At 45.2% G+C, this 23,092-nt stretch overlaps 1 protein-coding gene across 5 annotated transcripts in view; it reads left to right on the plus strand.

Moving 5' to 3' along the window:
* Positions 1-23,092, plus strand: part of MARK3 (microtubule affinity regulating kinase 3) — a 606,883-nt gene that overhangs the window by 464,195 nt on the left and 119,596 nt on the right. For all 5 annotated transcript variants that reach the window (XM_069638126.1, XM_069638125.1, XM_069638123.1 and 2 more), the window contains exon 12: positions 3,327-3,480. In XM_069638126.1, coding sequence (XP_069494227.1) covers positions 3,327-3,480 — 154 coding nt within the window. The remainder of the gene's footprint in view (positions 1-3,326; positions 3,481-23,092) is intronic.

Consider the following 23,092-nt stretch of genomic DNA (forward strand, 5'->3'; position numbering starts at 1 on the left):
CAGTACCTTTGGTTAGAAGAAATGGTTCCAGCTTCAGTTCCTGTACAGCTCTGCAGATCCTTTTGTTCCTTGTCCTCGGTCGTGGGGGCAAGAGGGAGGGTGTCTAAGGACCCCTGCACTGCAATCGGAAGGTCGGCAGCAGCAATGGACAAGCTTCCATTCAGCGGCACTTCAGTGTTTCAGCTCCTCGTGTCACAGTAAATGCCAAAACTGCGGTTCTCTGATACCACTTCAGACTTTCCTCGCATCTGGGGTCCAGCACTCTGTTGGGGTGGCTCAGGCTTTGTCAGTCCTGCTTCAGGGATGTCGGGATGATCTACCTAGCACTCGGGTCAGACTTAAAAGCGATCTGCTCGATTTGATGTTACTCTCCCTGGCACTTCAGTTGCAGCGGCAGTGGAAGAACAGCCAGCTCCGAGTGGATGTCCAAACAAGTTACCTTGAAGTTGATTGGTCCCACCAACTCAAGGGAAGAAGTCGTCCTTGCAGGGCTTCTCTAGTGGAAACTAATTCGGAGCTTCAGCACAGCAGCAGGGCTTCACTGGGCAAATCAACGGTCCAGGAGTTGCAGCAGGTGTCTATCAAGTAGTTCTTCGGATTCCTTTGGCCAGTGGTCGACTCTGCCTTCCAAGCCAAAAGCCTCACCTTTTATGCAGGTTTCTCCCATTCATTCCAGCCTAGCTGTCAATCGCACAGCAGGGTGGCTGGCCTTGCTGGACAGCCAGCCGCGCGCAGTTTCAGGCACCTCCCTCACTTCCTGCCAGACATACTGGAGCCAGAGTCGGGCTTCACTCGTGAATCCATCCTAAGACAAAACTAACAAAGGAACCAAACCTGGTTTGGCGCACAGAGTAAATCTCAAGAAGGACCTTTCTGACAAGAAATGGCGAAAAAAGAAGACTGGGGCCATATTGATAAAATGGGCACCCATGGGTGCCTTACTCTGGCTGCAAACACAGCCTGTGGTAAAAAACGTACAATGGTAGTAAAACGTGAACCACTGCCACCAGCCATTAATTGTAGAAAGGTTAACGTAAGAATGTTAGATGAGAAACTAGACAAAGGGATACTAAGTAACTCCTCCAGCACCCTATGGTAAGAGTGTTCTGGGTCTAGAAAGTTACAAAATGTAAGTAAAGTCAATTTCACTTCACTTCTCTTGGAAACAATAGTTTTTCCAAGAGAAGGTATTTTAAACCTTTGGGAAATCTGAGACTTCCTTGTGTCACTGCACTGAAGGTGCTGTCACAATGCAAAGATGATGCGTATGGAGTTTGTCAGACTCCAAAGTCAAAAGAAACCGAGTCCAAATCACAGAAAAAAATACACGAGTGGGAAAAAGGTCTCGCTCTCTCCAGGTTAGAAATGAAAAGTCCTGAAGTCCCACAAAGGGCCTCTAAGGTAGAAGGGAATTGGCACATTTCAGAATCAAAACAAGTTGGTGGATACTTGTTGGGGAGAATTATCAGAAAAGTACTTCTGCAGTATGTTGACGTTGTATGAATTGCCTTTTTAAAGAACGCTTATTTAAAATGTGATGTTCATTCAATACATTATTTGTAACTGAAACCTTGAGTGTAAGTGTTACTTGGCTACTTGGATTTACGTATTTCATTTGTACAGCTCTAGAGCTCACATTTACACCTGTTGATAGGCCTGGCTGCCCAGTCACTAACAAATTGTGTAGGACAGACCAAAAGGTGGCTTACCTAATAACAAGCAGATAAGGGTTGTGTAGTCTCTCAGTCAATTCTTTCCTAACGGGGATCATGGGTAACTACTCGTCACATTAGGGATAGTGTAAGACATGCGTAGGTTGACATCCCTTTTTGAACTTTGAAAACAAGATACAATACACCGCGATTACCACTAGATGTCAGATTATATGTGCACAGCATGTGAATCTAAGCGGATACAAGCACCAGAAATTTGATTACAGTAAGTAATGTATGTCATACATGGGGATAATATACATTTTATATTATCTTGTGTCTTGGATTTCCTAAAGGAGGTTAATGTAACGGTAGTGCCCACCCTTTAATCCTTTAGTCTGCATCTGTACCACGTCTCTGTGGTCATGCTTTCTTCCTGCCCTTTCCCTTTTTACCCTGAGGATCCTACATCTTCAGGAGATTAGCTAGCCAGCCCTCTGTGTGGCTCATCAAGCTTTTGCAAACATAATGGTATAACACTAGTTTTGTTATTTTTGAGGTTTGGTCATGCTGTCTTAGACATTTGGTTAGCCTGAAAGTACAAGGTAATAGTCAATGAGTACGGACCAGAATCAGTCCTGGTATGGGACATCTAGTCCAGCTATGACAACCATAAGGAACTGCCCAGGAAGAGGTTGTCTGGCAGATGGAAAAAACAGGAGCCTAGACAAAGGGCTTGGGGCCAAGTCAGAAGAGCCAAACCTTGTCCCAGAAAATCAGCTGCTCATCATTATGGCAAATCTTTCAGCATTTCAGGCAAAAATGAAGTGATGTCAGGAATGCACGGCGTGCCATCTGGACAAGCACATTCACTCATGGGCTGGCCAGCCCTCCAATCACACACATGTTTTCTGGCCAGCCAATTGGACTGGCCAAAAAACTATTAAACACTCCACACTGGATGTGTACCTGGGCTGTCTTTGGCACCATATGAAGTTACACAAAGCTACAGTGTAGACGGCTGGCGTCAGGGTGAATCCATGTTAGCACAACAGCGTTTTTAAGGCCGCCTCATGTTTCCCACAAAGGGACAGCTCTAAGCAAATTGGTTAGGACGAGAGCTTAAAAACATTATCACAATAGCTATCATGCTGGTACATTGAGCTACTAATGGGGCCAAAATAATGGCTGGATCCCTGGTGATGCCAAAGTATATCACTGCTGCCAGGACACTCTTGAGCATAATTACAGGTTATATAATCACCCTGGGGCTAAAGTTTATGAAGCAGGGGCACATATATTGACGGTTCTAGGCCCACAAAAATAAGGTCAAAGACTCAAGAAAAATAACAGAAAAAAACAAATTGTATACAGAGCCCCTTAAATGGGATAGAAGAACCCTCAAAAATCAGAATCTACCCTAATATTAAATAAGTTCAGTTGCAGTGACACCTACTTAAGGCATGTACTTTTTTAAATCCTTATTTGTGTTGTACTGTTTAACAATTTCAAATATGTAGCTTGTTTGTTTAAATAAGCATGTGTTGTATCAGATTTCTTTGTGCTTGTCCATTACATCTGCAATATGTGGGGGTGAATGTTTTGTGTTTTAGTACCTTTGGAATGACCTACAGACATTCAGTATGGAATGAGTTCACTTTTTATGTCTTTTAGCTTGACGCAAGTGATTCAAGTTCCAGCAGCAATCTTTCACTCGCAAAGGTTAGGCCCAGCAGTGATCTCAACAACAGCACTGGACAGTCTCCTCATCACAAAGGTCCAAAGACTATCACTTCCAGCCAAAAACAAAGGCGCTACAGTGATCATGGTAAGTTGGTGGCTTCTTTATACGGTCAGGTTATTGAGGAATTGCACACGAATGGAGGGGTGGGGGGGCAGTGATAATCTATGCATGTAATTCACGGAGCAAGGCAGGGATTACATGCACCGTTGGGGAGATGTTTCATTTTTATGTCAAATCTCCTCCACGAGAGACACCCAGCACTTTTTGCTAGACTTCTGGGATTTTTGTCTGTTATTCTGAGCGGGAGCACATTGTGTTCCTCTGACTATGTGAACCCTTGTTCTTTATTATTTTTGTACTTTATTTTATGGAGTCTTACTTTCCTCCATCTTTTGTAAGGCATATGTAATTTACTTTTGCAGCACACTGCACCTTTTGTGCAGTGTTCCTGGGAGCCCTTTGGGCTTCCCTTATTTTATTTTCCCCGGTGTGAACTAAAGTTCCCAAGGAGAGGGATACTTTTTTTATGAACCATACATTCATTTTATTTTTATTTTTGTGATATCTGCACACCACCTTGGGTGGGATGCTGAGGGGTCGCACTGTACCCCCTTTCTCACTGCTCCTGTAACATTTCTGTTGGTGACCAGCATGCCTGAATGACTGGTGACAGTGGACATGCTCTGCTGACTTTTGTGTATTTTCTTTACCCGATGGCTGTGTTCACTCATGGTAATGCACAGAAGGGTCAAAATGGCGACTTATTATTTTTTTTTCCTCACCATTTCTTGTGCGCTTGTCCTATCTTGGTCTTCGTTTTGCCATGCAGGATGTGGGGAGGTCCTTCCTTGAGTTTTTGTTAGACTGGAATCCTCTGAGAAGCCTGCCAAGGCGACAGTGTATCTGTGAGGACAGGAAGCTGAGGAGGAGCCTGAAACTTCAGTGGTCTTTGTTTTCTCGCATGTCTGCCTAGAACTAGTTTGAATGTTACATACATGTTTATTGGCCTGGTCCCTGCCTAAAAGGCGAGGCTGAAGTAGTCGACCACGAACTGAAGATCAGAAGACGACGACCAGAGATGCTGCAGCACCTCGAAGCGACCAGACAAGCTTGCTGAATTTCAGTGCTGTCCTGACTCTTGTGGATAATTTTCATTTCTGTGCCAAGTCCCTTTAACTTGGAGACCCCAGCTCTTTTGATGTACTCAGGGCTTTTTAATTTTAACTTCTGAGTGAATGGGACTTTAGTCTCAGTCTGGCTTTTTTCTGACTAGGATTTTTGTGTTTACTATTTAATACTCAATAGGCATCTGCTTTTTGCATTGACACATGGTACCTTGTGTGCATTGCCACTGAGAAGTTCCTTGAGCTTCTTTAAATGTTTAACTACTTTTTTTGGGTGAACTACTGTTCCCAAGAATAGTAAGATGACCCCTGTCTTTTTGTTTTGTGGGTCTAGCACACACCACCCTGTGTGGATAGCTGGGGGTAACTTAGTAACACCTTTTTCTGATGCTTGTTAATCTGCTTAGAATCAACATTCTGTTATACTAACTCACTTGAATGGGCGGTGGCAGTGGTTTCATTTTTACTACCTTGTGCCATTTATCTGCAGGCTGAATCCTCAGTGGCAGTACAGCACCCAAGGGTGACCAGTTGGACTGCATCAATTCTTGCCAAACACTGACCCAGTTTTCAAATTGACATGGAAGCTCTGAAGAGGACTTCCTCCTCCCTTGGACTGGTGGGGCATACTTATACCTAAAACAACCTTTAATTTGGGCCATCTCTGACATTCTCCAACCTTCCTGAGCTGCAGAACACCAATACCAGGGGACTTGCAACCACTTTGCGGTGCATTATCTTGCTGCAAACAAATCCTCCAGAAACATTGGCCTTCTTCCGGAATCTCCAGGGCCAAGATCCCCCTCAAAGTCCCACGCCAGAGTACAGGACCGAGTAAGCAAGGAGAATCAATCGGGTGATAACTATTCTTCCTTGATGTCTGTGAAAATGTGCAAAAACCAGATTTGCTTAGAGTATGTAGAATCCTTCACTGGATGACCACTCTCGACGGTTGCTGCAAAATACCTCCGAGTCCCTCCTTCGTCACCACGACCAAGGAACGGGCAACCAGGTCTACAGCTGCTGCATTGTGACGGCATCTGCTTCCTCCTTTTCATCACTACTAAGACACTGAGAGACTCCTGGTAATACTTAAACTTGCTTGAGCTGTTCTGTTGCTCCTTTGCTGCTGGAGTGCTGATACCAGTGTTTGGGTGTTCACCCATACTGTTCACCCAGGCCAAACACTTGTGTGCCTTCAGGGAGCTTTCTATGAATTCCCTGAACCCCTTTTAACCATCTAAAGTTTGCTACTTACTGGTCAACTGATGAATCCTCTGGAACTTCAACACTTCAGTGTGCCTTACCTACTTTTCCATGCAATCTGACCTTTAGGAACTCATACCAACATAGGGATGGACTGCTAAAGACTTGAGGCCTACGAAAGGCATTGCAAGTCTTGGTGCTTACCTGCTAATGTTGGTGGTGTGTATTCCTTCCAACAGAACATTGAGTAACTAGAACATTGGTTTTACTTAACTTTGAATTGCTATATTGGTTTTCTATTAGTTTGAAACAGTATTTCATGTTCTGCAGATTTATCTTTGCCTTGTGTATATATAATTTTATTAAGTGTTTTTTTGGGCCTATGTATAGTCTAAATTTGTACTAACCTACAGCCCACATCTCCCTCTTAAGCTAAGCCTGGCTGCACTGCCATAGCTACCCTTACCTGCGTGGTAGAGGCCTATACTAGAATTTGGAGCTTGCTGTATACTCGAGAGGTCCGCTTTTACAAAGTCTTAACTTAGGTCAGAGGTCTTCAACTGTTTGTTTTTTTTTTTTGTTTGCAGGATATGGGCAGGGGCGGCTCACATTGTCAGACTGGACCTTAAAACCGCTCCGGCACCAATGAGTGTCCCACAGTTGAAAATGGATATTCATTCCTTTAGGCACAGAATGTTTGAATAGTACCCAAGGTTTTTTTTTTTGTTAAAATGTAAGCAATTTGTGATATGCAAAGGGCTGAGAATATTGCTGTTGGGCTGTGGCGAGTGTGGAGAGCATACTGACTCGCTATCCTTGCTGCTGGACTTAACTTTCTCTTGGACAAGCGTGGAGGTGCCTGTACCTTTTAATTGCTTCAACTGCTGAGGCTAATCACCCAGACACATGGTACTTAAGGCCGCCTCCTGCGCCCTTGTGGTGCTAAGCCCTGAGGTGCAAAGGGCTGAGAATATTGCTGTTGGGCTGTTTGGCGAGTGCGCAGCGGCACAACAATGACGAATGCGAAAAAACCAAGCCAGACGCCGACTGTCACAGCCACATCAACGACCACGCTGAAAACACGAGCACAGACTAAACGTGAGTGTACAGGTGATGCTAAAGGGCATATCGCTTTTCATGCAGATAATCAAAACACGAAGTCATTATTATTCATGCGCGTCCAATAGTGATGTCATTGAGGCAGCCTTTCAAAATCTTACCGACACACCTGATATTACAACTTTGTCAATAGATGAGAACATGATCAATACAATGGAAGACACATTTCCTGAGGTTTTTGTTGCTGATACCCTTACACAACACGAGGAAATGTTGACAAATCATTACAGAGACTCCAATGTAATCTGCGCGGCCATAACTAAACACCCGACATTGACGCACTCGACTCACACGGCCGACAAGATTTCAGACAGAAAGATACCTGCGGCGAGGATCAGGGTTCGGTGCCTGTGTCTGTGGCGACCGGACTCGATGACACTTGCGGGCCTGAGGATGCCGTGGAGACGCTGGGTGATTTGCAGGGCGACGTGATCGAGTGTTTTGATGGGTGTCCTGAGAGATGTGAGATGATAGCACGCATAACGTGCCAGACCGAAGTTGTCGAGCACAGATCGATCGATGCGTGTGAACACTCCACATGCCCATTGCGACACAGTTCGCTTGAGGTGCCGAATGTTGACACGGCCCCCGTTCTGCGTGAGGCGCCGGGGGGGGGGGGGCAAAGAGCGTGACATCGAACATGCTCCTACATTAAAGCCGCTGGATGCCAGTTTCGTGAGAGGGTGCGAATTACATCATACAGGACCAAACATAGTTATGATGGTAGACCCGAAAACGTTGATCACAACAAATAATACTCCTGATGCGTGACGCGATTCATTGGACATAGCAAACAATGTATTGCAAAACTCAATGACCAAGGCTTGTAAAGCGAATGTGTGCGATTCAACCCAGCCACATAAGGGTTGCTCAAAGGTTTCATTGAAACGCCATTTCACAGGGACTTCAGACCTTGGTGACGAAGCACTATTGAATATTCCTCATAAAAGAGCGAAAACGTCTGAAAAAGACAAATATATTGGGCCGCTTTTCGACCAGTCTGACTTACTGGTCTTGTCCCAGAAAAGGCTCTGTTCCAATACCAAAGGTACGAGCATTTGTAGGGCCTCAAAAACAAACACGAATGTCACAATTGTCCATATCGGACAATTCTGAGTCTGACACTGCCGATTTGGCTGCCTCTTACTCATGGAATGACCCTTTCCTAAAATTAGGAACAGACGCTATGACAACAGCGAGCCTCATCACGCTAAAGCCGTGAAACGTGATATAGACCCATCTACAAAACTACCGTTAAGAGAATTACAAGAACTAATACTAGCCACAATGTCCATCTCTATCTCCATTCACAAAACTTTACGAAAGTTTACACAAGGCAACAAGAGTTTTAACAACACTTCTGGCATTGCTAAATTCCAAGGTTGCAAATGTGGAACAAACGTGGCCAATTTCAAAATAAACAACTTGAGAACTCGATAAAAGTTGATGGCCTACATAAGCTATTATCGGAACAAAGAACTAACGACGCAATTGACAAACAGTTGTTGGCGGAAGTTGCAAGGGAAGCACTTGCGCTATTTAAACCGGGCCAAGAACCCTACTTGCTGAGCACAATTGCACACCAAAGTATATCTACGGCCGTCGACGTATTGCTTAACACCAAACATGGCATTTGTGAAAAATCTACTGGTGCTAAACTTGCCGTTATGGACAACGAGTCGCAGACTAAATGGAATTCAGCTATCACCATACAACACAATCAAACACCGAAGACGGTGTATTCGACCTCGAACTCCAACAATAATGGGGACAAGACTCAGTCAACTACGGACTCAAGCATATCGGAGTATTGAGACACCATGTCAAACTATTGTACCACTCATTGAAATTGCTGACATGTCTTTTCATACTGCGTTTGAACAAGCCAGAAGTTCAGCAAATCCAGCTCATGCAATTATCTCAGTGGAATCGACTTGAAAGACTCGTCCTCTGGAGGCCGCAAAAAATGCCAGTCTGAAAACTGCCAGTGAAAGTACAGCCCCTATACTGTTCCCTATCTTTAACAAGGAAGGAGCTTCTTAATACACTAACAAGGGAAAAGTGCAGAAAGTCCCGCAAAGTAGGAAAACTAAAAACTTACCGGCAAGGAAAGGTAACAAGTTAAACGGAGCTCGGAAATTCCTTAGGAACATCAGTGGTCCACGTGCTACCAAATGAAACCAATAACTGTTTGTCTACCGCAGCTAAAAAACAAGCAGCGTCAATGTCAGGAATCCATGGTACATTTCTAGGGTTTCAAAGGTCACAACCTCAAAAGACATACTGTTATTACAAGATAATTTTCATAGATTTCAATTGCTCACACTTAAGTAAGAAAACATAATTTAGCAACAAAACCCTTTTGGATGTAGTTTTACTTAATAGTGTGATGTTTGGGTTATGTTTGAATTAGAAATATAACTTGTATTAAAATTCCTTAATGTACATTCAGGAATCGCTTATTTCCCCAAAGCAAGATGGAGGGTATTTTCTGCAGCAGTGATTGGTGTAAATAGATTATGAGGTAGTTTGGAATGCTGCTCAAGGTTCTAAACTGCCTTTCATTTTAGCTGTCTTTGTGGCAGGTCGCAGTCTACTTGGCTCTAGAGTATATTTTAAAATATGTATAGTTAGCTTTTTCCAGAAGAGCTTTAAAGATTTCCGAAGGTTTTCAGAAGACATTAAATTCAAGACTTTCCTAGGAGCAGTGAAGATACAGATGAAGCAAGCTAAGTGATTCACTTTTTCAAGACTTCTGAAATTGAGTGAGGTTTTCAATTGCCTTATTCTTTGAAGAGACATTTGTTTAAGCAATACTGAAAAAACTGAATTTTCCATTATCAGAATTGATTCCGTTATCTGCATATGGCGTGGATATATTTTTGTGTTCATACAGTTTTTACATGCGCAAGGTTTATCTAACACTTGCGCGGTTTTATTAAAAAAAATATATATATATAATATATTTTCCTTTACAAATACAGTTAAGCTCGGGCTGTATTTGTGTTTTAAACTATTTAGTAGTTCCGTGCGCGAGCGTATCTTTGTCTTGCTTTTTGCCGTTATAGTAAGGTTAGAGTAAAGAAACTTACGTTCATTACGTGCCGTCGCGTACACGTCTTTTCTTTTTTGGAAGCTGTGCGCGGCTCGTTAACGAAGCAAGTGTCGGATGGATGCTCGGTTCTTCAGTCAAGAAATCGAGCAACGGTAGTCAGCGCTGTTCGTAGTAAGCAAAGCAAGATTCGGATTAAAGCGCGGTAGGTTATTTTTTACGTCGGAAGGAAGCGCGGTTCGTGTATCCAGAAGAGAAGCATCAAATTCATGTGCAGATCCAAATCAGTACAGCAGTCTTCGTATTGTGTGCACGCAATTCAAAAGAAGTGTGCACAGACTTTTCTGTTTGAAGTACTATAAGTTTAGTTTTAGTCAAAAGCAATTCAGTTAAGGGTATTACAAATCATTTTAATATATAAAGACATTTCAGCTGACATTTAAGTTATTCAAGTCTACAGAAGTTTATGCTCAACATCATCTGAAAAGAAAAGAAAGCCTATCAGCACTAAAGCATAGGCAACAGGTATTTCAGGAAAAAGAAAGCAAATAGTAAAAGAAAATGTTTACATATCTATCACATATATACCAACATATATGTTCTTCCTAGATTTCACAGACACTGAGGCGAGCAATCGAGCAATCCAGTACCAGAGGGCATCAGTGCAGTTCTGTGAAGATCTGTCTTTGTTTTGTTCTCCAATTACCCTTTCCGCTTGGGTTTGCCAGCTTGGTAGTTTATCTGCTGAGAGACTGTTAGGCGGGCAGACTTGGGGTGGGGGGGGGGGCTTGGGGGGTGTCTGGTGGGCCAGCATCACTCCTGCAGGAAGACTCAAGACTGGACCTGACCGTCAACTACGTCGCCCAATGTAACGAGGGACACTGTAAAGGCGAATGGAAATGAAGAACTTGACTTTCCGCCTGAATTGTTGAACATGTCAACTTACGACGAAATGGAATATGAAGATGTTGAGTCTCCTTGTACGACTAGTGGGAAACATCAACTTAATAGTGAAAAAGCCACACACAAGGAAGTACCACATAAAAGGCCTGAAGGCAGACTGGTAGTGCTTGAATCCAAAGTGCCCAATCAAGACACGGTAGCCTCTAGTCAGGCAGCACTGCTACCCTCCTTTGAAACGCCCGGTGACACCAATGTTTCAGGAAGAGGTTCCTCACCTGTACGTTCACGAATGAAGAGCCCTATTTTTCAGACAATGCAAGAAAAACGACTAAAGATACAGAGAGATGCTCACGAGCAAAACACAATAAAGGCGAATATGGAGCCCCAATGGAGCGACACAAGGGCGAGACACGTTCAAGGCTGTGAGGAGCGGGACGTACGGCATCCTCAATCTGACAATCAAGATGAGAGAAAACCTCCAAAAAACCACAACGTAGATCCATCGATGACAGGATGGAACCACATCGGAGGTGGAGGGTCTCGAGACCGAGTCAGACTAATGATTGAGAGGCTAAAGTCGCTTGACAACTTGATTTTAAATCGAAGTTATATTATGAAACTTCTACATCTTAAACCAGGATTGCACTCAATCAACACGGAAGATCTGCAGATTGTCGAATTTCCGGATGAGCGGCGAAATGACAAAGCAGTGATTCACATAGCTTCGCCACTAATTGCTACCTCGATTTTAGAGGCTAATGTCTCTATTTTCTTTGGGCTTTGATGTTTAGAAGTTATCCGATGCTCAGTCAATAGTCCAAACCAACGACAAAGAAAGGATACATTATATATGAGCGTTCATTAGCCTGTCACCTTCAACAGGCGTAGACAAATTGGCTTTTACCAGGCCGGCGAAACCTATGCTATCATCCTGCAACAATATCGGAGAGGACGGACCGAGGTCCAACAAGGAGCCCCCTACAATGCGACAAATGTCATTTTGCGAAAGCTCAAAGACCAGAAACGGCAAAGGAGCTTGACAAAATAAGTATACCCATACAAGGTCAGACATTAAATGATGGATGCACGGCCATTATACCGTCAAATAACACGCACGAATCATTGCAAAATTGGCAATGGTTAGCTGTAACGCTAAACACTAAGCACCCGCAATAATGCCATAAGAAACAGGTCTCACAACATATCACCTTGGGCTCCTGGAACACGCAGGGATTTAGACACTTTAACAAGGAGTGGCTGGGTGACTTATCCATTGCCTGTCTACAAGAGACTTGGATAAGTACTACCCCAGTAATATCGGACTTCAAAATTGCTGTAAACCCAGCCGTTCTACTAGAAAAGGGACGCCCTACGGCAGGCTTGATAACTTTGGTAAGAAGTGATTCTGGCTTTGATATTCTTAAGTCAGCAAATCACTCTCCATACATACAGGAGTCTACGATTGGCAAATTAAACTGCAGGTCTCAAATAACAGAACAAATCACCATAATAAATGTATATTGGAATCATGGAAGAGCGGGGCGAGAAGAGTTTGATACATTATCAAGCATCGATCGCCTACTTGGTGAACAAATGGGTACCAATATAATACTCAGTGGTGATTTGAATATTGACCATTTTAACCCGAAAACACCAGAGTATAAACTTAGCAGCAAAATGGATGAAAGAAATGAGTGTAAGAAACTTACAAATGTTAAATGGATGCACAGTAGGAGACATACCACCAGCTCTGACATGGAAGTGTGAGGATCATGGCTCATTGGCTGAAAAAATGACCCATTTTGACTGGCCTACACAAGCATTTTGCGTTTTTGATACGTGCGTTGCCCTATTACCCTATAGGCCAGTCTGAGCCCGGCGGCTCATCCATAATGGGCTAGGGGGCGTCCACCCAGGGGACCCTCACCCATTATGGAGGAACCGATGACCCAGCCCAGTGAGTACTCCCTTGGCTGTCTTTTCCAGATGAGGGAGTGCTCCTGGGCTGGCTGAACTGTCAAAGGGAAACACGGTTTCCCCTTTGACAGTTCAGTACCCCAGCCGCACATGCTTACTGAGCTATGCAAGGCTGGGGGTGTTTTGTTTCGCCAGCCTTACATAGTTCATTGGAAATGCTGGCTGGGGCACTGCATGTCCTGCACCTCCTCGCACATACGTACAGAGCAACCTGGAGTGGGGCATTTCAGCACCCACACGCAGGTCCCTGCAGAAGGTATGTTTATGTTCATTTTTGTTTTTATTTAAATGTGTATGGATTCATGTATGCTTGTGTTGTGAGTGTATGTTGATCGTATGAATGATAGTGATTGCTGTGTGAAGGTGTTTGTTTTGGTCCGTTGAGCTGATTTTGGCGAATGGAGGGGGGGGGGGGGGGCATTTTAAAAATGCCTTTGTTGCATAATGCCCCTACCCACCTGCCAAAATCAACTCTCCTTCCGAGGCGCTGTGGTGCTCAGGGGACAGGGATAGTATTTTTATCTATTATAGATGTCCAGTCAAAAATACCATGCTTTCCCCGTTGGCTCCCCAGCGCCTATTGTAAACTGTTTGGCTTTTTACCCATTTTGTTTTTAAAAGTATGCTACAAAATGCAAACTTTTAACCCATTATTTAAAAAAAATTCACAGGGGAAAACACACCGAACCGAACTTGATTGGTTCGGGCTCCCTCGCTGTGCTCGGTCGCTATGGCATTTTTGTGCGAAATATTTATGCGACTCCACTTAAATAATTCACCAGCTCCTGCTGGCCGTTGTACTGTGTTGGTCCGGGGTGGTGGGAGCCCAGGGACTTTGGTGGGAGCCCAGGGACTTTGGTGGGAGCCCAGGGACTTTGGTGGGAGCAGGTGGGGGAGCCAGGGGACTGGGATGGGAGTAGGGAGTGGTGACGGCGCACAATAGTTCATAGCCATTTGTACCCACTGTCCATTTGGCATTTGTGGGGGGCACAGCCTGCCCAAATTTTGCTCAGGGTGTGGGCCCAGGCCAAAAAAGTTTGAAGGCCACTACCTTAGGTGGACTTTAAAACCTAACGGGCTTTGCCAGAGATGCAAGCCATTTTACCCAGTGTGCCTTTAGACATCGGGGCACCAGTGCGTTTCTTAAAATCCTCCTGTTATTTTCTTTTAGGATATCCTCTGTTCAAGGTAGCCGTGTGGTAACCTGAAGATGGCAGTTTTTACCATGTTGGCTGTTTGTGAGCTCACCATGGCAACCTCTGTTTTGTTTTAAATTGGCAATACTAATGACCAACCATTGTGGTTGGTGATTTGACCCTTTGCCTGCAGGCTCCTCCAGTGATTGGTAGGGCTGCCCTTTGGTCAGCCTCGTTTTGCGTTGGACTTTAGTACCTGCTTTGGCCCTGCTTCCTTCTCTGGGTTTGCTGTTTTCCTTATTGAAGGAAGCAGATGACTTGAGGAGTTTTTCCTTTCAAATCCACAGTTCTTGCCATTTAAAGCCCTTACTTGACCATATTGGCTTGGTACAGTGGCATGGTCCTATCCTGGTTTGTTTTTTCCCTTGTGCAGGCTTCCTGAAGACTTCTGCTGCTTTCCCACATCTGCTAGGTCCCGCATTCCATATTGCAACAGTTTTCTGATCAGTTTATTGCTGCATCCCCACAGCATCGTTCACTTTGCTGTGGGTGACTTCAGAAGTGTGCTGAGACTTGACTGGGCGAGGGTGACTCCAGCCATTGGCCTTGGCCTGTGCCTTTGTCCATTCATTCAATGGAGCCATCTTCGAGTTAAACGGATGGTCTAGAAAAAAATTTCATTTAAAAAATAGATAGGCCACATAAAAAAAAATACTAGCATTCTCCGTTTTAAAACTTCCTATGTAAAATTTTGAGCTATTCAAGCTCAAAATTCGCAAAAGCAAGCACAGGGGTGTGCAGCCATTTTGTGAAATGGAGGCCCTCCTGTGCTGGCTTTTGCTTTTGCGGCACTAATGAAGGAAATGCCATCCAGCTGTAGTAAACAAAGGCTACCGCTGGGTGGCTTTCCCTTCATTAGTGCTATAGCCGGAGGACGGGGACCAGAGACCAGAGCAGGAAAGCTGCAGCTGAATCTCGGTAAATGCTATTTATTTATTTTACAAGAAATAAGCACTAGCTGCGTTTTTTTTTCTAAGTTTTCCAGGCTGGAGGAGCCCGGAAAACTTAGAAATAAAACCGCAGCTTTAAAAACGTTGTATTTGTTTGCGGTCAAAGCGCAAACATAAATACAACGTTTTTACAAAATTTTACATAGGAAGTTTTAAAACGGAGAGCGCTAGTATTTTTTTTATGTGGCCTATCTATTTTTTAAATAACATTTTTTACTAGACCATCCCTTTAATGCTACTTGCTAACTTTTCACTTCATGTTTGATTGTGAATGTCGTAGGAATGTCCTTTGCTCCCTTTGAGTCCTCGCTGGTGGAGGGTGTGAGCCCCTATGCACTGGATACTTCCAAGCTGCACATGGAAAAAGCCCTGTACCTAACTGGGTTGTTTTGCCGGGCTGCAGTACATTTTTTTGGTCCTGGAGTGGGCGATTATTCATCACGTTCCGAGGCCCCTTGAGCCGCTGTTGATTTTCTTTGGGAGCAAGTCTTAACCACATTTACTGGGGTTCCTCCTGTTCTCCAGCTTGGGTTCTGGCATGCATTCACATGCTCATGAATATTCCCTGTCAGGCTGGAAAGTTTCAGAACTGTCTTTCTCCTATAAACCAATCACTGAGCTCTGGGCCATACTGCCCCTAGCCAATGACTGCCCTCAGCCCCTCCCCTGGCAACCATTTTCAGATTTATACCGCGCGTTCAAGTGTTGGGAGTCCTCGTGTGTTGCTCTTTGAGCTTTTGTTTTTCGCTTTTTGTACTGGAGAATTCAATTTCAGTCAATCAAGCCCTTGTGCTCCATCGTTCATTGTTCCAATTAACAGACCCGTTTTTAGGCCTCTTTCAACTGCCCTCAAGGGCAGAAATCGTTGCATGTTCTTCTTGGAAGCTTCCGTAACTCTTAAGGCCTACACCGCGCTGGTTCACGTCGGAGGAGAAGGATGAAGCCTCCCTCTTCAAGCTGTGCACCAACTGCGGAATGTTTATTTGGATGATGAGCATTCCCAGTGCCTGTATTGTCTCCACCCGGCTGTTAGGAAGAATTCTCATAAATGTGCTAATTTCTTCACCTTAGAGACCACCAGCAACTTTGCTAGATTTTGAGGACTTTATATTTTTTTAACCTGGAGAGTGTGAGCCTTTTTTCCCCACTCCATGTATTTTGATGCGTTTTACTCTTTTGTTCTTTGATTATGGAGTTTTAGACAACTCCATAGGCATCATCTTTTCATTTGTGTCACACAGCACCCTCAGTGCAGTGACACAGGGAAGCCTTTTAGGCTGTACCAAGGTTTAAATACCTCCTGGGATAAACTACTGTTTCCCAGAGAAAGTAAAGTGAAATTGACTTTACTAGTCTTTTCAAATTCCTAGACCCAGCACACACTATCTTACAATAGTGATGGAGGGCTTAGTAAAACCATTCAACTGAGGCAGTATAAGACTCTACTCTTAGTATAAGGCTGTATCACCTGAGTACATGGTAGAGCAGACAGAGCAGCCAGGCTCATTTTTGGAGGGAAAGAGGGCTGTAGAATCAGTACAAAATGAAATTGTAATGCAAATGGTCCAAAGAGAAACTATGTATGTAAATGTATTTAAATACAAGTAGGCCCAGATAAATCTAAGTCTAAGTAAGCACTAACACATATGAAATCACAATTATTAAAACACCACACTTGAAGGCACACAGACCCAAGTATAGACCTTATTTGAAATGCCTAACAGTTCTTGGAAAGTCAAAACCATTTCATACACATTCAGTATAGGTCACACTTATTCTTGGGAAGTAAAAATCAATGGTTTTCTTTTCTCAATTGCATTCAGTAATGCAAAGGCAGTAGACCCTTCAAGTTGTACAGTGACTCTCGGTTCAAATCACAAATGGTCAACTGGACAATATTCTTTTGGTGAATAGTGGAACACTTCTAGGTGCAGTAAAAATCTGCAACGAAGTTTGTGATGAGTTATACCCGGTGAGTAAGACCTAAGGCTGTAATATTCAATTACAGGTGCTTTTGAGATCCATGAAACACAGAGATGAGCAGTAACTCTTGTAACTTATTTTTGGATGGCACACAGCTAACACAAGGTAAGTAAAACCCATATACTTTTTATGTCTCACAAGCAGGCCAGGTCAGATCTTTATCAGCTATAAGGATAACTGAATTATGACTTATCAGGAACAGTTGGAACCTCAGATACTAGGTTAGATAGCAGAGGGAATGTAAACCCTAATGTTACTTATTTAATGACTGTTATTCTAGGTAGGCAACAACCTAATGTAGACTTATTCTGGACAGGCTAGCAGCACGTGAGGGGAAGCAAGACCCAGTTGGGGGATACTCCTACAATTAGCCTGCAGGAATAATCTGGTGAAACCAACACTTTACTTTTGGGAAGAGGCACAACCTAAACACAGGACTAATATACCTTCACATCTACTTTCTATTACACTGGCAAAACAGTTAAGGAAGAAAAGATGTTAACCATACATTTTAAGAATAGTGCATCACACATCCAAGTTAAATAAGAACATTTGTAACTCTTCACTCTGTTAGTTACCAACCAACTCTTTACACGTAAGTAACTTTTAAACACTTATTTTCTTTTCTAGACAAAAGTCCCAATCCCTTCAAAGTCTTTCCCTTATTCTAGGAGCATGAGTGTTCTCCGTGGTAGAAGGGGGTGGGGGGGCCACTAGGACTAGTGACCAACAGGCAGTGTCAGAATAGGTTCTTCAGTAGCGAAAGTCAGAGTTCCTTAGGAAAACTGGGCGAACAGGTGAGTACTTTACTTCTAGGGTTAGAAGAGGGTCCAGGGGCTTTGCAGAAGACACCCTAGCAGGATTCTAGCAGTGGGACTGGGTGCATTGGTTGAGAGGCTTCCCCATCGCAGAAGAAAACCCACAGCTACTCAGAAATCCGAACAGGCTTAAGGTAAGTAAATACCCAAGCCAACACAGTACCTCAGCATTGAAGATTTTGCAGCAGGGGGACTTCAGGGTCTGCAGTCAAATACCCGGTCAGTGGATTCCTTGTCGTGATGACAGAAAACAAGACCTTGGAAGGAACTTTGCAGCAGGGATCGATGAAGGCTCTAGGCAAGATTTTCCTCGCGGCTGAATGCGGGTCTGAGGATTTCATGCCTTTTCAAGGAGCACAGAAGACAGAAAATCGCGGTTGAACTCGCACTCTGCTGAGGGGACGTTTCAGACTCTATTCGGGTTTCTGGAGATCCACCAGGATGCCCACGAAGTTTCAGCGAGATCCGGAATTTGGAAGATCGTGCACCACACAGTGGCTCGAGGTCCCGGGTTATTGTGGTATTGCAGCAGTGCAAGGTTGCAGCATCGCGTCATGGGATGGCTCAAAATGCAGGTCTCGAGTCCAGTGGGTCTCACCAGACCCTGGGTTTGGGTCGTCGTTTTCAGAGTCCCCAGGTTGATTGGAAGGAAGGGCTACAGTTACGCAGCAGACTCTCCAGTCGCTGGAAATCGTTTCAGCTGCTTTTCTGTCATACTCTTCGGTTTTGGTTCCGGTGGTCAACTTTTCTTCAGCTTGCAGGTTCAGGGTATTTATCAGGACTACAGCACAACCTCTGCATTCTCTCCCCGCATTTTACAAGAGGTGGTCTGGTTATCCAATCGGGGCAGCCAGCCCCCCACTGGGATTTGTCCCCATTCCGGCAAGGTGTAAGACAAAGGCCTGTGGAGTTTTGGACTCCTCCCTCGACAAACACTAAAATGGCGAAAAAAGAAGACTGGGCCACTTTGGTAAAATGAGCACCCTTAGGTGCCTTTACTGCAGCTGTGAACACAGCACGTGGTAAAGGTGCACCAAATTAATATAAGGTATCACTGCCACCAGCCATTGAAGCTAAGCTTGTCCCTGTAACAGAATTGTTAGTTTTAATGTGAAAGGGGATACATTACGTCTCCCCAGCACTCCACATAAGGTGGTGGCTTCACAGAATAAATTGTAAAAGGGTTCCAAAAATCCTTTCTACCCTTGAGAACTGTAGTTCACCCAAGGTTAGCAAAAGGAAGTTAAAAGGGGAGCCCCTAGGGCAACCCAGCAACAACAGGCACTTATTGCCAATAAGTTGTTAAAGAGGATAATTTTAAAGACCCTATGGAGAGTCAAAAAATGACACCCATAAAGAGTTAAAAGATTATGCGAATGTGGAAAAAGGTTCCCACTCACTGAGGTATTAAGGAAAAATATTCCACTAGTAAAGCAAAAGGTTCTGGGGTTGACTCATGTCAGGAAGATTGACCAGTTCTGTGAAAATCTTACCGTTGCTGCCCCTGCCCCCCCCCCCTGCACCCCCCCCGAACCCTCCGCCCTTCACCAACCCGCTACGGTGACTGGGACGGACACAGCAACGACTGATATGGACTATGATGCAGTACGGCGAGACCGAGTGCGCCTCCACCGGACGAGGTAGGATCTTTTCATTCCATGATTGCCTGGACGTCAAGCTTTTCCAGCTCACCCTGGAGGAAAAGGAGGCCTTCCTGTACCAACGCTGGGAGGCAAAAAGGAAGACTATCCTGTCGGTGCCTCTCCTGGACAACGTCTGGGATGAAGGGCTAGCGTTACTGAAGAATCCTGTTAGGCAAGATTATATGCAGTACTCTTTGGGTGCACTACAATAACAATGAATCGCTCTAAATTTACCAGTGGTACTTTAATGTCCAGTGTCCTCGTTTTTTAAGTCACCTCAGGATGTAGGAACATCCTGTGTGCCATACCAAATGGGTATTTGGTGATTTAGAGAAACAGAGTGTATTTTGAAGTGTTTTTTTGTTTTACTTGTATATTGCTCCCTTGTGAAGAAGGCTTAAGAAGGCTTATTCAACTGACTGTTAAATTAATAATTGTTTAATCAAGAAACCTTGAGTGTAAGTTTATTTGATTACTTGTCACTGTGAAGATCTGTATAAAACACCTACTGCTCATAGTGAACCCTCTTGAGATGAGCCTGGCTGCCCAGCCACACTACCAACCTGTGTAGTACAGACGTATACCAAAGGTTGGGTTCCTATTGCCAGGTGGTCAAGGTTGCTGTAGTCTTCCAAAGGATACTGCACACATTCTTGCCCAACATCCATCAAGGCCGACACAGACGTGCCGGCAACACGGGTCGTCCTTATTTTCCTCAGGTGGAAAGTCTAGCAGGTCTTTGAAAGGTTTTGGTAGGGGCTCGTTCTATTACTGCTTATTCTCAAATTACTCAACCCTGGAAGCCAACAGGGGTCACTCCAAGGCATTCGGAGCCAGCCGCCGTCATCCAGGCTCCTAGGGCGGCGCCCCTACCTCCAAGCAGGACTGAACCAGCCAAGACGTCGGGCTCCCACCACTGCACCAGAGTGGGAGGCCAGTTGGCAAACTTTGTCAGCGTGTGGGAGAGAATCTCCACTGACTGATGGGTGCTGGACGCTCTCGCCCACAGGCACACCTTGGAGTTTCAACAAGTGTCCCCAAATACCACTGGTGGTCCGACTGGAGCTACACCTCCCTCAGCATCTGCTGGAGGTTCAGACCATGTTGAAGAAAGGGGCAATAGAGCTGGATCCAAAGTGACGCCAGGGCTCCAGAGTTTACTCGAGGTTCTTTCACGTAAAATAGACCACTGGGGGATGGAGGCCCATCCTCGACCTCTGACAACTAAACCAGTACAAAAAGTCCCAGAGGTTCAGGATTGTCACACTGCAGCACATGCTCGGCCAGCTCGAGAAGGGAGACTTTCTGGTGTTGGATCTAGAAGATGCCTACTTTCACGTCCCCATACACAAAGGACACCAATTTTCTATGCTTCGTCGTTCAAGGGAAGCATTACCAATGGAAGGCTTTTCCTTTCGGACTGAAGTCTGCGCCCAGAGTCTTCACCAAGGGCCTGGCTCTGGTTGCGGTCCATCTACTGTACCCTTACCTGGACGACTGGCTAATTCGGGCCAGATCAAGGGACATCGCTGTCGTCCACACTGCGAGAACCTTCCGCCTGCTGATGGAACTGGGGTTTTCGGTAAATTATGCAAAGTCTTGCTTGACTCCATCGCAGGATACGCTGTTCCTGGGATCGAGGCTTGACCGTGTCCTGCCTGGCATCACCATTTGAAAGGATATCAGCCATCATGAGTTCCTAAGACGAGCTGCGCCTACATCAACCAACAAGTACGCTGAGATCAAGCATGGACATCCGCCTGGAACCGAAGCCCTACAACAAAAAACTTTGAGGATTCTCCTTCTCTCGCCAGGCCCCGAAAACCTGGAATTACCTTCCAAAGTACATGCGTAACACAAACCACCTATTATGCAGGAAATTACTCAAAACCTGGCTCTTCACGTCATAACTAGAAAGACTGGCCACAGGGGCACCGACATAACTAAAAATATCAATGAACGTAGAGCGACCGTGATACGCACCGATCAATGGGAAAAGCTGAGGTAAATATCCCACGGCATACTAAAGGACCAAACGGCAGACAGTTGCAATACGACCAAAGACAGTAAACATAGCAAACTAAGATGGAGACTAGAGCGAATCAAGAGGACCAGGACCTTACTGACCTTCCCCAACAGCCCTTAGAACAAAACCGAGAAGGAAAGAAAGCACTGCACCACGGGCCAATGCAATGGGTGAGAAACAGAATGTTTCATCACTACACGTGGTCCACCAATACAAAGGAGGAAGCACAATGCCTCAGCACACAACTACAACTAAACAGCCCCAAGGATGTTCAGCCCACGGAAATCAAAGTACCATTCAGGACAAAAGAATACAACCGTCTGAATATACACGCTCACCAAGACGGATCCACTAGGACTAAACTTCAACACAACCCCGACCGTGAACCACCCAAAGCCTTAACCGACCAGGGTCACACTAGAGCACCTGAGAATAGATATCACCCACCCAGTCCCACACCTGAAGATTAGGTGCAGACGCACCCACCAATCCAAACTATACTCAATAGGATACAGTTGGATCAGTGCAACACACCAAATCGAGTCAGCCCACAAGGAACCAGCAACATCCGAATCCACAGGTATACAGCTCTAACGGAATCATAAGTACCTGAACCAGGATGCAGACCCCACTAACCGAACCCTCAATCTTCTGCATACTTAAACCCACGCAAAACCACACAACCATCTCTCTCTCCCAGCAATCCGCACACACTTTACCACACCAACATAAAACTTCACCCACAGCACTCGAGGTCTTCATCCGATACTAGCACCAAAGCCCAGTACTGTGTATACCGAGCTGAAGCTGCCAACAGCACACCACTTCTCCCACTCTCCTTATCCCCTCCTCCCGACTAACCCCACCCTTCCTGTTTACAGATCCGCCAGAGCACCTGGAGACCAATTCCATTGATGACGGTGCGCTATACAAGTACCGCTAACATAACATCCTTGGCAAAGTGCAAAGGCTGTTGGTACCGAGGTTTGCCACAGTGAGGACCATCAAGTCTCTACTCGGCATGTCATGCATATGCCTGATTCGGCTCTGCAGGTTGCTGATGCGCCCCATACAGGAGTTCCGCCCGTTGGATCCAGGTGTCCTGAGGCTTCCAGGACAAGATCGTGCTCGACTAGTTCAGTCAAGCGATCAGGTGGGGGCGGGGGGGCGCCTCCAATATCGCCAGAGGCATGTATTTCCAGAGCCCCCTGTTCCAGGAGACGTCACAACGGACACTTCCCTGGAAGGATGGGGGAGTCCACCCCAGACGTCTTCACGCGAGAGTCCTGGAACTACGGGCAGTGTTTTGGGCCCTCAAGTAGTTTCTGCTGTCCCTCAAGGGCAAAGTGGTGAGGGTCTTCACGGACAATACCCCCACAATGTTTTACATCCGAAAACAGGGGGGGGGCACCACATTCCTAGCGCTTTCCAAAAAGGCACAGGACCTATGGCACTGGGCCGTTGCCCAGGGGATGTTCCTCATTCCGTTTCATCTGGCGGGAGTAAAGAACACTGCCGCTGACTAACTCAGCAGGGAGCTGCACTCTTGCCACGAGTGGGAGCTTTCGCAGGACCAGGTGGACAATCTTTTTCTCAAATGGGGAGTCTCCAGATCGATCTGTTTGTGACGGCGACAAACACTAAGTGCCAGGTTCGCCAGCAGGTTCCCCCAGCCAGGGAGCATGGGGGACGCATTCTC

This window comes from Ambystoma mexicanum, chromosome 14 (assembly GCF_040938575.1).
Source record: "Ambystoma mexicanum isolate Mex_15411 chromosome 14, UKY_AmexF1_1, whole genome shotgun sequence".
NCBI classification, from domain to species: domain Eukaryota; kingdom Metazoa; phylum Chordata; class Amphibia; order Caudata; family Ambystomatidae; genus Ambystoma; species Ambystoma mexicanum.